At 38.6% G+C, this 13,003-nt stretch overlaps 1 protein-coding gene across 4 annotated transcripts in view; it reads right to left on the minus strand.

The window, feature by feature from the left end:
• The window catches only part of LOC121384740 (GTPase-activating Rap/Ran-GAP domain-like protein 3), a 178,554-nt gene that overhangs the window by 11,905 nt on the left and 153,646 nt on the right, over nt 1-13,003 (minus strand). For all 4 annotated transcript variants that reach the window (XM_041515273.1, XM_041515274.1, XM_041515272.1 and 1 more), the window contains exons 17-22: nt 12,852-12,915; nt 10,344-10,391; nt 7,780-7,878; nt 7,102-7,215; nt 5,212-5,375; nt 860-1,012 (exon numbers count right to left, since the gene is read on the minus strand). In XM_041515273.1, coding sequence (XP_041371207.1) covers nt 860-1,012; nt 5,212-5,375; nt 7,102-7,215; nt 7,780-7,878; nt 10,344-10,391; nt 12,852-12,915 — 642 coding nt within the window. The remainder of the gene's footprint in view (nt 1-859; nt 1,013-5,211; nt 5,376-7,101; nt 7,216-7,779; nt 7,879-10,343; nt 10,392-12,851; nt 12,916-13,003) is intronic.

A 13,003-nucleotide genomic window follows, 5' to 3' on the forward strand; every position in this document is an offset into this window, starting at 1 on the left:
TCCTAGGTGACCGCCAGGGCCCGTGCATATAAAACGTTTAGAGTCCTGACTCAATCTCTAATGACGTCACACTCATACAATTTGTTAGGCTTTGTCATGACATTAGTGTCTCAGACTGTGTTAGAGTTTCGAGTCCAGACTTAAAAAGTTGTATAAGCACCAGGCCTGGTCACCAATGTCATACATCCAATGAAAAAAAAACCCAAGCACGATCGAAATCAATTACACTGTGACGTATAGTTAACCTGACAATCATTTGTCTGTGACGCGTATGTGCAAGGGCTGTAAATAATGTTAAAATTTGTTTAAAGCCTGGTTTTTGAGGATATGTAAGAAATAGAATAATACATTCGTGTCCGTTAGATACCATTTATCTCACAAATCGTTGTTTAAAAACGTATCAAACTCGCTTTCGCTCGTTAGATACATTTTAAAACAACTCGTTGTAAGATAAATGATATCTAACGGTCACGAATATATTATTCTCTATATAATACATATAGTTTCTGTTTGTTTAGAATACAGTGTCTGTATACCCAATTTCTTTGTGGCCATGTGCTAATGTATTTTTCATATTACTCTTCGTAATATTTATTTTTTCGTACACACAAAATTATTGAAAAGTAAAATCCGGTTTGAACAGATACTGATATTATAAACAGGACAATATCTTTAATATTTAATTTTAGTCACCAAAAAGACTCTTAGTCGTAAACAATGACATCAAATTCATGGTAGTAGCTTTAATTTGTAAATGATGTCTTTCAAAGGCAAATCTGTTAAAATATATATGATAATAATGCAACTTTAGTTCACATCTAGGGTACGGCAACTTAAAAGGTACAAAATAGACACAAACCTTGTTGGCATCAATGTGATATAGTTGTAACGTGTCACCATTTTTCTCGTTGATGAGGTCAAACTGATTCTTGTATCCAATACAAATCTGGTTGTCTCCCCTCATACCGTCGATTAACGTGATCAGTTGGGGTGTTTCGAAAGTCTGGAGTTCCTGTCAACAGAATTTTTTTTTATTCAAACACCACCTTTCATATACAACAACCTGTTAATAAATGTGGGTTTTTGGTACCAATTCCCTATACAACTATCTATAATTCAGATCTGGTTGTCTCCCCTCAAACCGTCAATTAATGTGATCAGTTGGGGTGTTTCAAAAGTCTGAAATTCCTGTCAACATAAATAACGTCTATTTAAACACCACCTTTCATATACATCAACCTGTTTATAAATGGGTGGTTTTGGTACCCATTCCCCATACAACTATCTATAATTCAAATCGGGTTGTCTCCTCTCATACCGTCAATTACCGTGATCATTTGGGGTTCTGCAAACGTTTGGAATTCTTACCAACATAAATAACGTCTATTTAAACACCACCTTTCATATACAACAAACTGTTTATAAATGGGTGTTTTTGGTACCCATTCCCCACAACTATATATAATGCAGATCTGGTTGTCTCCCCTCATACCGTCAATTAAAGTGATCAGTTGGGGTGTTTCGAAAGTCTGGAGTTCCTGTCAACAGAAATAATTTTTATTCAAACACCACCTTTCATATACAACAACCTGTTAATAAATGTGGGTTTTTGGTACCAATTCCCTATACAACTATCTATAATTCAGATCTGGTTGTCTCCCCTCAAACCGTCAATTAATGTGATCAGTTGGGGTGTTTCAAAAGTCTGAAATTCCTGTCAACATAAATAACGTCTATTTAAACACCACCTTTCATATACATCAACCTGTTTATAAATGGGTGGTTTTGGTACCCATTCCCCATACAACTATCTATAATTCAAATCGGGTTGTCTCCTCTCATACCGTCAATTACCGTGATCATTTGGGGTTCTGCAAACGTTTGGAATTCTTACCAACATAAATAACGTCTATTTAAACACCACCTTTCATATACAACAAACTGTTTATAAATGGGTGTTTTTGGTACCCATTCCCCACAACTATATATAATGCAGATCTGGTTGTCTCCCCTCATACCGTCAATTAAAGTGATCAGTTGGGGGTGTTTCGAATATCTGGAGTTCCTGTTAACAGAAATAACTGATTTAAACACCACCAATCATATACAACAACCTGTTTATAAATGTGTGTTTTAATACCCATTCCCCATTCAACTATATATAATTCAATCGGAAGGGATCAAAGAACCGATTTCGATTCATTTAACTGACAGACAAGTTTATCCAAAGAAATCATTACATTTTTGTAACGTTTAGTTATCAATGCTACACTTTAATTCTTAACAGAATAATTGACAAGTTTTATTTGTCAAATTGAATTGAATTGAACTAGATTGAAATGATTTAATTTACCGAAATTACTTTATTTAATTCTAATATTTAAAGCTATTTTTGTCTCACTATTATTTCTAAGTAAGCATCTGATTTTGAAAATCTAATACTGAAAGTAGACAGGCTGTCAAATGTTGAGCGATTTTCTTAAATCTAGCAATTAACTAAAATGTTTGTTTTTACGTTATACAACGGGTCTATTTGTCAGATATAAATAGCACACTATGCTTTCCTTGCAATATTACAAAACGAGAAAGGAAAAAAAAAAACAAAAAAAAAAACTGCGTGAAATGAAATAATAAAAAAGCCAACCAACTGGATAAATATGATTTATTAACAACCACAGTTCATTCATAAATTTTAATTCATCAAAACGCCCATCCTGGAAACTGACAATCTAGTCATGCATGGGAAAGTTATATTTATTCTTCACAGTAGTGTTAAACAACCATGTCAAATGCTGAGTTAGCAGAAAAACCAAATCCACAAAATAACAAATTAAGAAGGGAGATCACAGAAATCTCAGTCACTCCTCTAACAGTGTTGACATAAAATCGAAAAAACTGATTTTACTCGAGAAGCATTTTTAGTAACCCTTTTGAATAAGCCTTCACATTCCAATAATACGTCTATCAAAGTAAGCGGCGGAACTGTCAAGTCACTGATGTCTATGGGGAAAAAACCAAGTAAACTGACTGCAGGACATAAATCCATTACGACAGTTAATAAAATGTTGCACTGGATGTTAGTTAGATGTTCAAAGGATGGAACTGTTGGTGGATTTAATAATACCACTTAGCAAGCAGTTCTACGAGTCAGTAATATCAATTATGTGCTGTATGGAAATTACATTTGATAACTTAATCACCTTTGTGCTGCAAATTGCATTTTAAACATTTCAGCAAGAAATGACCTCTTGAAGAAAATTGCCAAGTTCGTAAATAAGACAATTAAGTTGTTTTTCTGGGTTTTCGTCCATTCCCTGCTATGTCTGAATAGGTATTTGGAGAAGGAAAATATTAAGATCCAGAAAAGAGAAAGGAAGATTTTGCAAAAGGATAAAACTAGTAATTCAGAACATTGTACAATGACAGAAAGTCCACATTGTTTTTAACTGCATGCATTGTTATCAAATTATTTACCGGCCTCGGTGGCGTCGTGGTAGGCCATCGGTCTACAGGCTAGTAGGTACTGGGGTTCGGATCCCAGTCGAGGCATGGGAGTTTTAATCCAGATACCGACTCCAAACCCTGCATGAGTGCTCCGCAAGGCTCAATGGGTAGGTGTAAACCACTTGCACCGACCAGTGATCCATAACTGGTTCAACAAAGGCCATGGTTTGTGCTATCCTGCCTGTGGGAAGTGCAAATAAAAGATCCCTTGCTGCTAATCGGAAAGAGTAGCCCATGTAGTGGCGACAGCGGATTTCCTCTCAAAATCTGTGTGGTCCTTAACCATATGTCTGACGCCATATAACCGTAAATAAAATGTGTTGAGTGCGTCGTTAAATAAAACATTTCTTTCTTTCTTTTCTTTTTTTTGTTATCAAATTAATCTAAGAAAAGGAAGTTTTGGTTGGTTTAAAAAATATTTTCAATTATAATTTGTTTTTTAAATTGAGGTTATGTGTGTGCGTAACCCTTGAAAATATATCTAAAATTTACAAGTGATAAAGTGGTGATGACTGGCGCAATTATAAAGTAATACATCTATGGGTAAAAGTACTAATATTTCATTTTTTTTTTTTTTTTTTAATGACACCACTAGAGCATTGAGTATTAATCATCAGCTATTGAATGTCAAACATTTGGTAATTTTGACAAATAGTCTAAGAGAGGAAACCCGCTACTTTTTTTTATTAGGGATCTTTTATATGCACCATTCCATAGACAGAATAGCAGATACCACGGCTTTTGATATACCAGTCGTGGTGCACTGGCTGGAACGAGAAATAGCCCAATAGGCTCATCGACGGGGGTCGATCCCAGACCGACCGCGCATCAAGAATGCACTTTACCACTGGGCTACGTTCCCGCCCCGCTAATATTTGATAATGTATTTTTTTTAATAAAATACGAATTCTGTGGAATTGAATGTATCACCTACCATAAACTGTTTCGGTGCACAGAGATGAACATCCATAGGTGCAACTAAAACAAAGTTTCATTGACTTAGGGCTCATATAGTTTGTGAGAAATTGACCTAAACGCGAAACTTTAACGTCTGAACTTTAACGCAAAACTTAATGCCGTTGGAAACATACTAACTATATATATATATTAATGCGAGATAAGAAGTATCTTCCTGAAAACTAATAAAAACCCCCATTAAAAACTTCATTAAAATTGCTTTTTATATTTAGAGACTTGCGTCGACGGAATTCCAACAATCCATGGTTTTTAATGGGTCGGATGGGTAAAACACAACTGATTATCACTTACCCTGACAAACGTGAAGCCGTCTAGTGTGTCATGGTCCAGGGTGGGGGACTTGCGTCAACGGAATTCCAACAATCTATAGACCTGGATCGGTTTGTGATGAGTTTTTAATGGGTCGGATGGGTAAAACACAACTGATTATCACTTACCCTGACAAACGTGAAGCCGTCTAGTGTGTCATGGTCCAGGGTGGGGGACTTACGTCAACGGAATTCTAACAATCTGTAGACCTGGATCGGTTTGTGATGAGTTTTTAATGGGTCGGATGGGTAAAACACAACTGATTATCACTTACCCTGACAAACGTGAAGCCGTCTAGTGTGTCATGGTCCAGGGTGGGGGACTTACGTCAACGGAATTCCAACAATCTATAGACCTGGATCGGTTTGTGATGAGTTTTTAATGGGTCGGATGGGTAAAACACAACTGATTATCACTTACCCTGACAAACGTGAAGCCGTCTGTTGTGTCGTGGTCCAGGGTGGGGCACCAGGCCGACCAAGCGGCGGAGTGTTTCCACGTGAAGAGAAGAAGTCGTTTACCCATCGACACCACCAGTCTCAAGTGACTGCCACCGGGTTTGTTTATGGCGTACAGTAAACATCCTGACAGAAGTAAAAAAAAACACACGTCATGGTACTGAAAACATTTTATGGCTCTAACAAAGTACAGAAACCCCCTGAAAACCCCCTAAACAAAAAACAACTATGGTACGGTAAATTCAAACCATGAGACATGCAACATGAGTGCCCTAAAAACGTGATTCAGCCACCAGTGGGGCAGGATATGCTCTACTTTCGCGAACACCCGCAACACGTTCAGCCAGCAAATGTTTCATAAACATTCGAGAACTATTTGATTGGTTCCCGACGTGGCCATTTGATTTACCGCTGAGCGCATAAACTTAGCATGCGAACGTTTTTTTAACTGCTCGGTCTGGCCAAACTCAGCCCAGATATTACTGTTTTGACATTGATTCATGAGTGCATGTCATCACACCTATATTTGTCTTATGCTAATTTTTGTTTTGTTTATTAATCGGGCGTGGCAGTCCTCTTTGTGGAAGAAAGAAGGATTGTCCAGTAAAGGATCTCCTCGGGAGTAGCTGTCCTTCTATAGGCGAAGCACTAGGTACAGATTCATGGAATAAACCACTGTGTTGCAAAATACCCATTTGTCTCTGTATTGTATAGGGATACGGTCTGGATCGGGAATAACGATTTTGTAGTTCAGACAATTGAGAGAATATGAAATGAAATGAATATTTATTACACTGTAGCATATTTCAAACTACGAATGTTTGGTGCTGAGAGACGAAACCCGCTCCTGACACATAAGCTACATGTTCTTCTATCTAAAAATACCATTTACAGTACAAACCACGTTTTTGACATACCAGTGGTGTGAAACTGGTTAGAACGGGGAAAACGTAATACATCGAGAACGATCGATCCAATGACCGATTGCACCCCAAACACGCATTTTACCATTGAATTACACACCGCTCATTTAATATTACGGAAGCACGAACATTATTTAAAATAAACATGATTAACTCAAAGAGGAAGAAGTTTCTTTTGTGTAACTACACCACTAAAGCACATTGATTTATTAATCATCGGCTATTGGATTTCAAACGTTTCCTAATTTTGACATATAGTCTTAGAGAGGAAACCGGCTACATGTTTCCATTAGTAGCAAGAGATCTTTTTTACGCACCATCCCACAGACAGAATAGCACATACCACGGCCTTTGATATACCAGTTTACCGGCCTCGGTGGCGTCGTGGCAGGCCATAGGTCTACAGGCTGGTAGGTACTGGGTTCGGATCCCAGTCGAGGCATGGGATTTTTAATCCAGATACCGACTCCAAACCCTGAGTGAATGCTCCGCAAGGCTCAATGGGTAGGTGTAAACCACTTACACCGACCAGTGATCCATAACTGGTTCAACAAAGGCTATGGTTTGTGCTATCCTGTCTGTGGGAAGCACAAATAAAAGATCCCTTGCTGCCTGTCGTAAAAAGAGTAGCCTATGTGGTGACAGCGGGTTTCCTCTAAAACACAGTGTCATAATGACCATATGTTTGACGTCCAATAGCCGATGATAAGATAAAAAATCAATGTGCTCCAGTGGTGTCATTAAATAAAACAAACTTTTTTTTTTTTTTTTTTTTTTAATATACCAGTCGTGCTGCACTGGCAGGGATGAGAAATAGCCCTATGGGCCCACCGACGGGGTTCGATCCCAAACCGATCGCGCACCAAACAAGCACTTTACAACTGAGCTACGTCCCCCTCCCAACACACAAAGGGGAAACCCATACAAACCTTTAGTTCTCTCCAACTTATGGTCTTTTAGGTCAGCTTTTGTTCTCGCAGTTGTTTCATTGTGTTCACCTTCAAAATCTGCCAGTCGGATCACATTGATCCTGCTGTCTTTCCCTGTGAATACAAATAAATATTAGGGTCCAGGGCCCCGTTCCACGAAGCAATCTTAGCGCTAAGATCACCGTAGGTGAATATCTATAGTATGTACTTAAGGCGATCTTAATGCTACGATCGCTTTGTGGAACGAGGCACTGATCAACGCAATAAACCACTAAGCGGTCTCGGTGGTGTCGTGGTTAAGCCATTGAACGTAAGGCTGGTAGGTACAGGGTTCGCTGGCCGGTACTGGCTCCCACCCAGAGCGACTTTTAACGACTCAATGGGTAGGCGTAAGACCACTACACCCTCTTCTCTTTCACTAACCACTAACAATTACAACCTAACCCACTGTCCTGGACAGACAGCCCAGATAGCGTGTTTGAACCTTAATTGGATATAAGCACGAAAATAAGTTGAAATGATTGAATAAACCACTGAGAGTTTTATCTGAATAATACTGGATATAAGTAAATAAAAATGCCTTGTAAAACATTACAAGGTAAGAATACTAATTTGCATAATATATTCTAGATTATTACTAGTAAATACACTCGCGATTGCAACTTTAAATTTCAATACCTTTGTCAGTTCTGAGAATCAACAAGCCGTGAATTTCCACCACACTGAGCTGTTTCACTGTCACGGACTTGTCGATTATCGTTCTTGGCTGGAGGCCTTCTGAAAAGAAAATGAAACCGAAAGTCAGAGACGTTCCTGAGTTCTGGAACACATAGCATCAGATCCGGTTTATCCTAATAGCACATGTAGCACGTTCTACGGTCCCCGCGCGTCGGTGGGCCCCGCGGTGATGTGTACATTAATTTTCCCCAGGCCATTTTTACCCTCTCCCCGAGGGAGTTGCAAAATATATATCCTGGGAAGTGGATCTCGTTGTTATTTGTGCTACAGACCCCGCGGATCCTTAAACCGGCTCTGCATAGGATTCGTAACCTGGTTCTATTAAGAGTCATAAAAGGTAATGTACTTATCAGCTCTGGAGAGGCTGTGTCTTGTTTACCCTAAAGTATATTTTCATATTTTCCACCTCGAGACCCCCCCCCCCGCATCGTTTCCATACGATTATTGTACAGTATATTATTATACAGACTGTGCTCCAAATCAATCTGGTATAGAATGTTATAATGTCTGGTGTTCTGTGAACCAGTTTTTAACATGTTTTTGTGTGTAATTTGGCCATTATTTCTGTTCGTTTTCGTTGTAAATTCCCAGTGATTATAATTGCTTTTCGGAAGATCAATAGTTTTATACTAGATGTAGTGGGACAGATACGATTGGTTTTTTTAATTCGTGAAAACATGCCCGAATACCAAAATTAATATTGTACTAAACGAACCACGCACGTTATAGACCCATTTACAAAGATCAATTGGCTACCACAAAATCGTGAGAAATTCACAAGGCGAGATATCTAAAAGGGTTTCAATATGTTTAGGTATTTGCATGACCTCATAAAAAAAATGTTTTAAAAGGCTCCATAGCAATCTGTACAAAAAAAGAAAACTTTCAAGAAACAACAGTTCACAAGTTTATCTAATTATTTTAACGCATGTTCAGTCAGCTTAATGTAGAAGTGATGTGTCTCTTCCCACGCACTTAAAATGAAAAACCTAAATCTATCTGTACTTTTACATTCCCCCAATTACACCTTTTTTCTGCCACCAAAAACGTTCGAGACAGGGTGGGGACATCGTTTAATTCGGGCAAAAATCAGCCTGCCTCCCTCAACACACACCAAAATGGGAGCTCGTACACCTATGTGTGTCATCACCTTTATATCAGCCTGACAAACATTTCCCATGCCCGTAACACGTCTCTTATAGATAGTGTGGATGCCTACAACCGCAACCACAATTTATAAATCCAAGCTAATAGTATAACGAGCTCGCTTAATTTTTTTTTACAAATCTCTTACATTTCCATTGTGGTACGGCTTAATGCGTCTTGAAATGCTCACGTCGCTCTCCCCTAAATCTGATAACTATCCGTGCAACGTGCACAACGAGATAATTATCGCACATTGACGTGCGAAGGTTAACTGGCATATAATCGAAATCTGGTATAATACCATGTATGAAACTGTCTTGTTTCGAGCAGTTCGTTTATTCCAAGTTTTCAGATCATCGATTATATTCATTTTCTTTTATGACAAGCATGCGACGGACGTCGTCGCACTGCCACTTGCAGTCTAATCAGTGCATTTTGTCTCCGGAGATTATAAGGGAGAAAAAGTTTTAAAATATTGATATTTTGATGGAACATATTATTCTTTAAAAAACCACAAAAAAAACAAAACAAAAACCCGCCAAAAAACAAAACAGAAAAAATACAAAAACCCAGCATAAACACCCCAACAAAAAAGCAAAAAAACCCACAACAACCCCCCCAAAAAAAAAACCAAACAAAACCCAACAAACCTGTCCCCACCCCCCTAAAAAAAAGCAAACAAACAAAACAAACTCAACAACAAAAAAACAAAAAACCCCACACAAACAATAAAAAAAAAAAAAAAAACACCATCCCATAAAAAAACCCACCCCAACAAAACAAAATAAAACACAAACTATTGTGTCGTTGAGGCCATTTCGTATAAATCAAAACAAGAAAAGAAAATAATTTTGTAAGCCAAAAAACTGTTCCATTCAGAAATATAAGCCGTGAAATGTATTGGAGCAATTCCACAAAACACGGTAAGACTACATTTGCACGTAAACGTAAATCTATACACCGTATAAATAGTATATATAGTTCTAAACACACAATATTATATACATAAATCTTCTTTTTTTTTCTTTACCGTGATCGATCTTCCATACATAACGTCATTTTCTGTTATGGTACGACAGCTTATTATGTTAAATGCTTTCACGTGAGTAACACATTTACAAAGCCTAAACACGTTATGGTACGACAGCTTATTATGTTAAATGCTTTCACGTGAGTAACACATTTACAAAGCCTAAACACGTTATGGTACGACAGCTTATTATGTTAAATGCTTTCACGTGAGTAACACATTTACAAAGCCTAAACACGCGCGTTTAAGAAAAACGGGCTTCGTAAATTCGGCCCTCTATGTTCTGTGAAACTGACTTCTGGGTTTTATGAAGTAAAAAGTAACATACCTTCTAGGACCAATGTTCCAGAGTCAGTAGACAGAACCAGTTTATCACCTGTTTCAAAATGAAATAAAAAGAAGAAAAGAATACAGTGCAGTATAATTTTAAAATTCTGAGAAACCAAACATTAATATGCTAGCATAAAAAGAAAGTCATATATTTGGTTATAAAGACAGAATCTTCTATAAAGAGTACAATTTTACTATATATTGTCACATATCTTTCTTGTAGGGGTACTTGAAATATCTACTTTCTGATTAGGTTTTAATTAGAATGTCAAGTACTCCTGCTCATAAGGTCAGAGAGAGAGAGAGAGAGAGAGAGAGAGAGAGAGAGAGAGAGAGAGAGAGAGAGAGAGAGAGAGAGAGAGAGGGAGGGAGGGAGGGAGGACCTTACACTACTCCACTGAACCATTAAAGAGCTTCGGGGTTGGAGATTTCTGACGCGAAGGCAGTACCTACCAGCTTTAGGCTCTTTCGAAATAATATTTTTATTGTAAATTGTGCTTTGGTTTATTTTATGACATTTTAGATGGGCTCTGCGATCATTGAAAAAGGGTGTAGTGGGGATCGAAATGACAGGGTCATTGCTAGACTGGTCGCCTCATTCATTCTTGCACTGCCCTGATAGATTCCTGATTGATCGTCAATCATTCTCGCGCCAGCCTAACTGGTATGGATTCAGATACACTGATCCTCGTTCGTTATAACGTTGACCTAAAGCCTAGAACTCAAAAGAGTTTTCAAAAGTACAAGGGCACTGAGAGAGAGAGAGAGAGAGAGAGAGAGAGAGAGAGAGAGAGAGAGAGAGAGAGAGAGAGAGAGAGAGAGAGAGAGAGAGAGAGGAGAACAACAAAAACAAACCCATAGGTCATAAAGTTATATCTGAATATCGACAGTTGTATATTTATCTCAATGTAGCAAGATGTAGCTCAATCAGAAAAACTAAAAACTGAGGGGAGTGATTAATTGTTTCTCTAACTTAGATGATGGGGAGACATTTAAGATATAACCATAGACATTAACACGCTAAGGGTAAAATGACTCTCCTTGAACTAGTCTCAGATGGGGAGCAAGAGTAATAGCTCCCCTTAAACAGGAGCGGGACGTAGTTCAGTGATAAAGCGTTCGCTTGATGCGAGGTCGGTGTGGGATCGACCCCCGTCGGTGGACCCATTGAGCTATCTCTCGCTCCAGCCAGTGCACCACCACGACTGGTATATCAAAGGCCGTGGTATGTGTTATCATGTCTGTGTGATGGTGCATATAAAAGATCCTTTGCTGCTAATCGAAAAGAGCCCATGAAATCAATGTGCTCTAGTGGTGTTGTTAAATGAAACAAACTCTCGACACCTATGGGGCCCTGACAAAATGTTTTATGGTAGCCATTTGGAGGCTATATCCACGAAATACGATGCATCATTGACCAAAATGATGGCTAATGCTATTCCATATTTTGAACTTATGCATTCCTTTTCATCTCTTTGGTGAAACTCTTGCACACTTATTGTTTTTTCATCGTTTTAGATGAAGTGACACACTTGACAGTTGTGGCGGCAGTACTCATGACAGGACCTGTGAGGCAGGACATGCTCCACTTTTGCGAACACCTGATATCATCACTAGTTTGACAGTGATTCAGGAGTGCATGTCATCGCAGCTGTACTTATTCTAATGAGCTCTGTCCGGTACTAGTTTCGATTAAGTAAACTAAATCTGAGAGTGGCAGCTCTCTTTGTGGTGATGCAGTGAATGAGGTCTCCAATGGGATGGGGGGCGGAGATCTCCTCGGGAGTGGCACAGGATAGAGATTCATGGAATCATCCACTCCTTGTGCCAAATGCCCATTCGACTGCATTGTGCGGAAATAAGCCCCCCCCCCCCCCCCCCCCCCCCCGGGCCTAATTCACTAACTCTCGCAACTTTGCGATCTCGCAGTGCAATGCTAAAAGACTTGCCAAGAGGATGCTTTGTTGTCTAACAGAGCTTAAGAGACCTTTGTGAATTAGACTCATGATCGTATATTCCGGTTTTGTCATTCAGATTGTATCCCTTGGCGGCTTGGTGGGGTTGTAAAACGATTGCATTCAGTTTTACGACCACTGTATTACCAATGGCGTGTTTATGCATGTGCCCTATCCAACATACGAATGCGGTACACATTTGTATGGCTTTAAATGTTGTTAAACTACCATCCCACATGTCTCAGAGTAGGTCTAAAGTTTTATGTTAAGCTTCTAATTTATAGCAACACGAACATTTTACTCCAACTGCACTGTTGTTTTTATCCTCCAAAACCCACGAACAATTCTCCAGTTGACTGGTATAAATCGATGCCCTATCTGCAATTTCATTAGATATACATTAATCTAGAACTAAAAACACTTCTTGTTTTCTCCAAGTTCCCCTAAGTGTAAATCGATATACTTTGATAACTCTTCCAATCTGCATGACATCATCTGACGATATTAAAGTGCGGGAAATATTGATTTCAACTACACTTATCGGTACGCACCCCAAGAGTCTCCGCAGAAAATCAGATGAGGAAATTCTGTGTAGCATTTCTGTGGTTCCCATGGCTGAAAAATTAAAACTGATAATAATTTCCGTACAAAAAAAAAAATAATATGTCAACGTAGAATGAAATTAATCTGAACAGGTTGCTGA

This window comes from Gigantopelta aegis, chromosome 10, assembly GCF_016097555.1.
Source record: "Gigantopelta aegis isolate Gae_Host chromosome 10, Gae_host_genome, whole genome shotgun sequence".
Taxonomy (NCBI): Eukaryota; Metazoa; Mollusca; class Gastropoda; order Neomphalida; family Peltospiridae; genus Gigantopelta; species Gigantopelta aegis.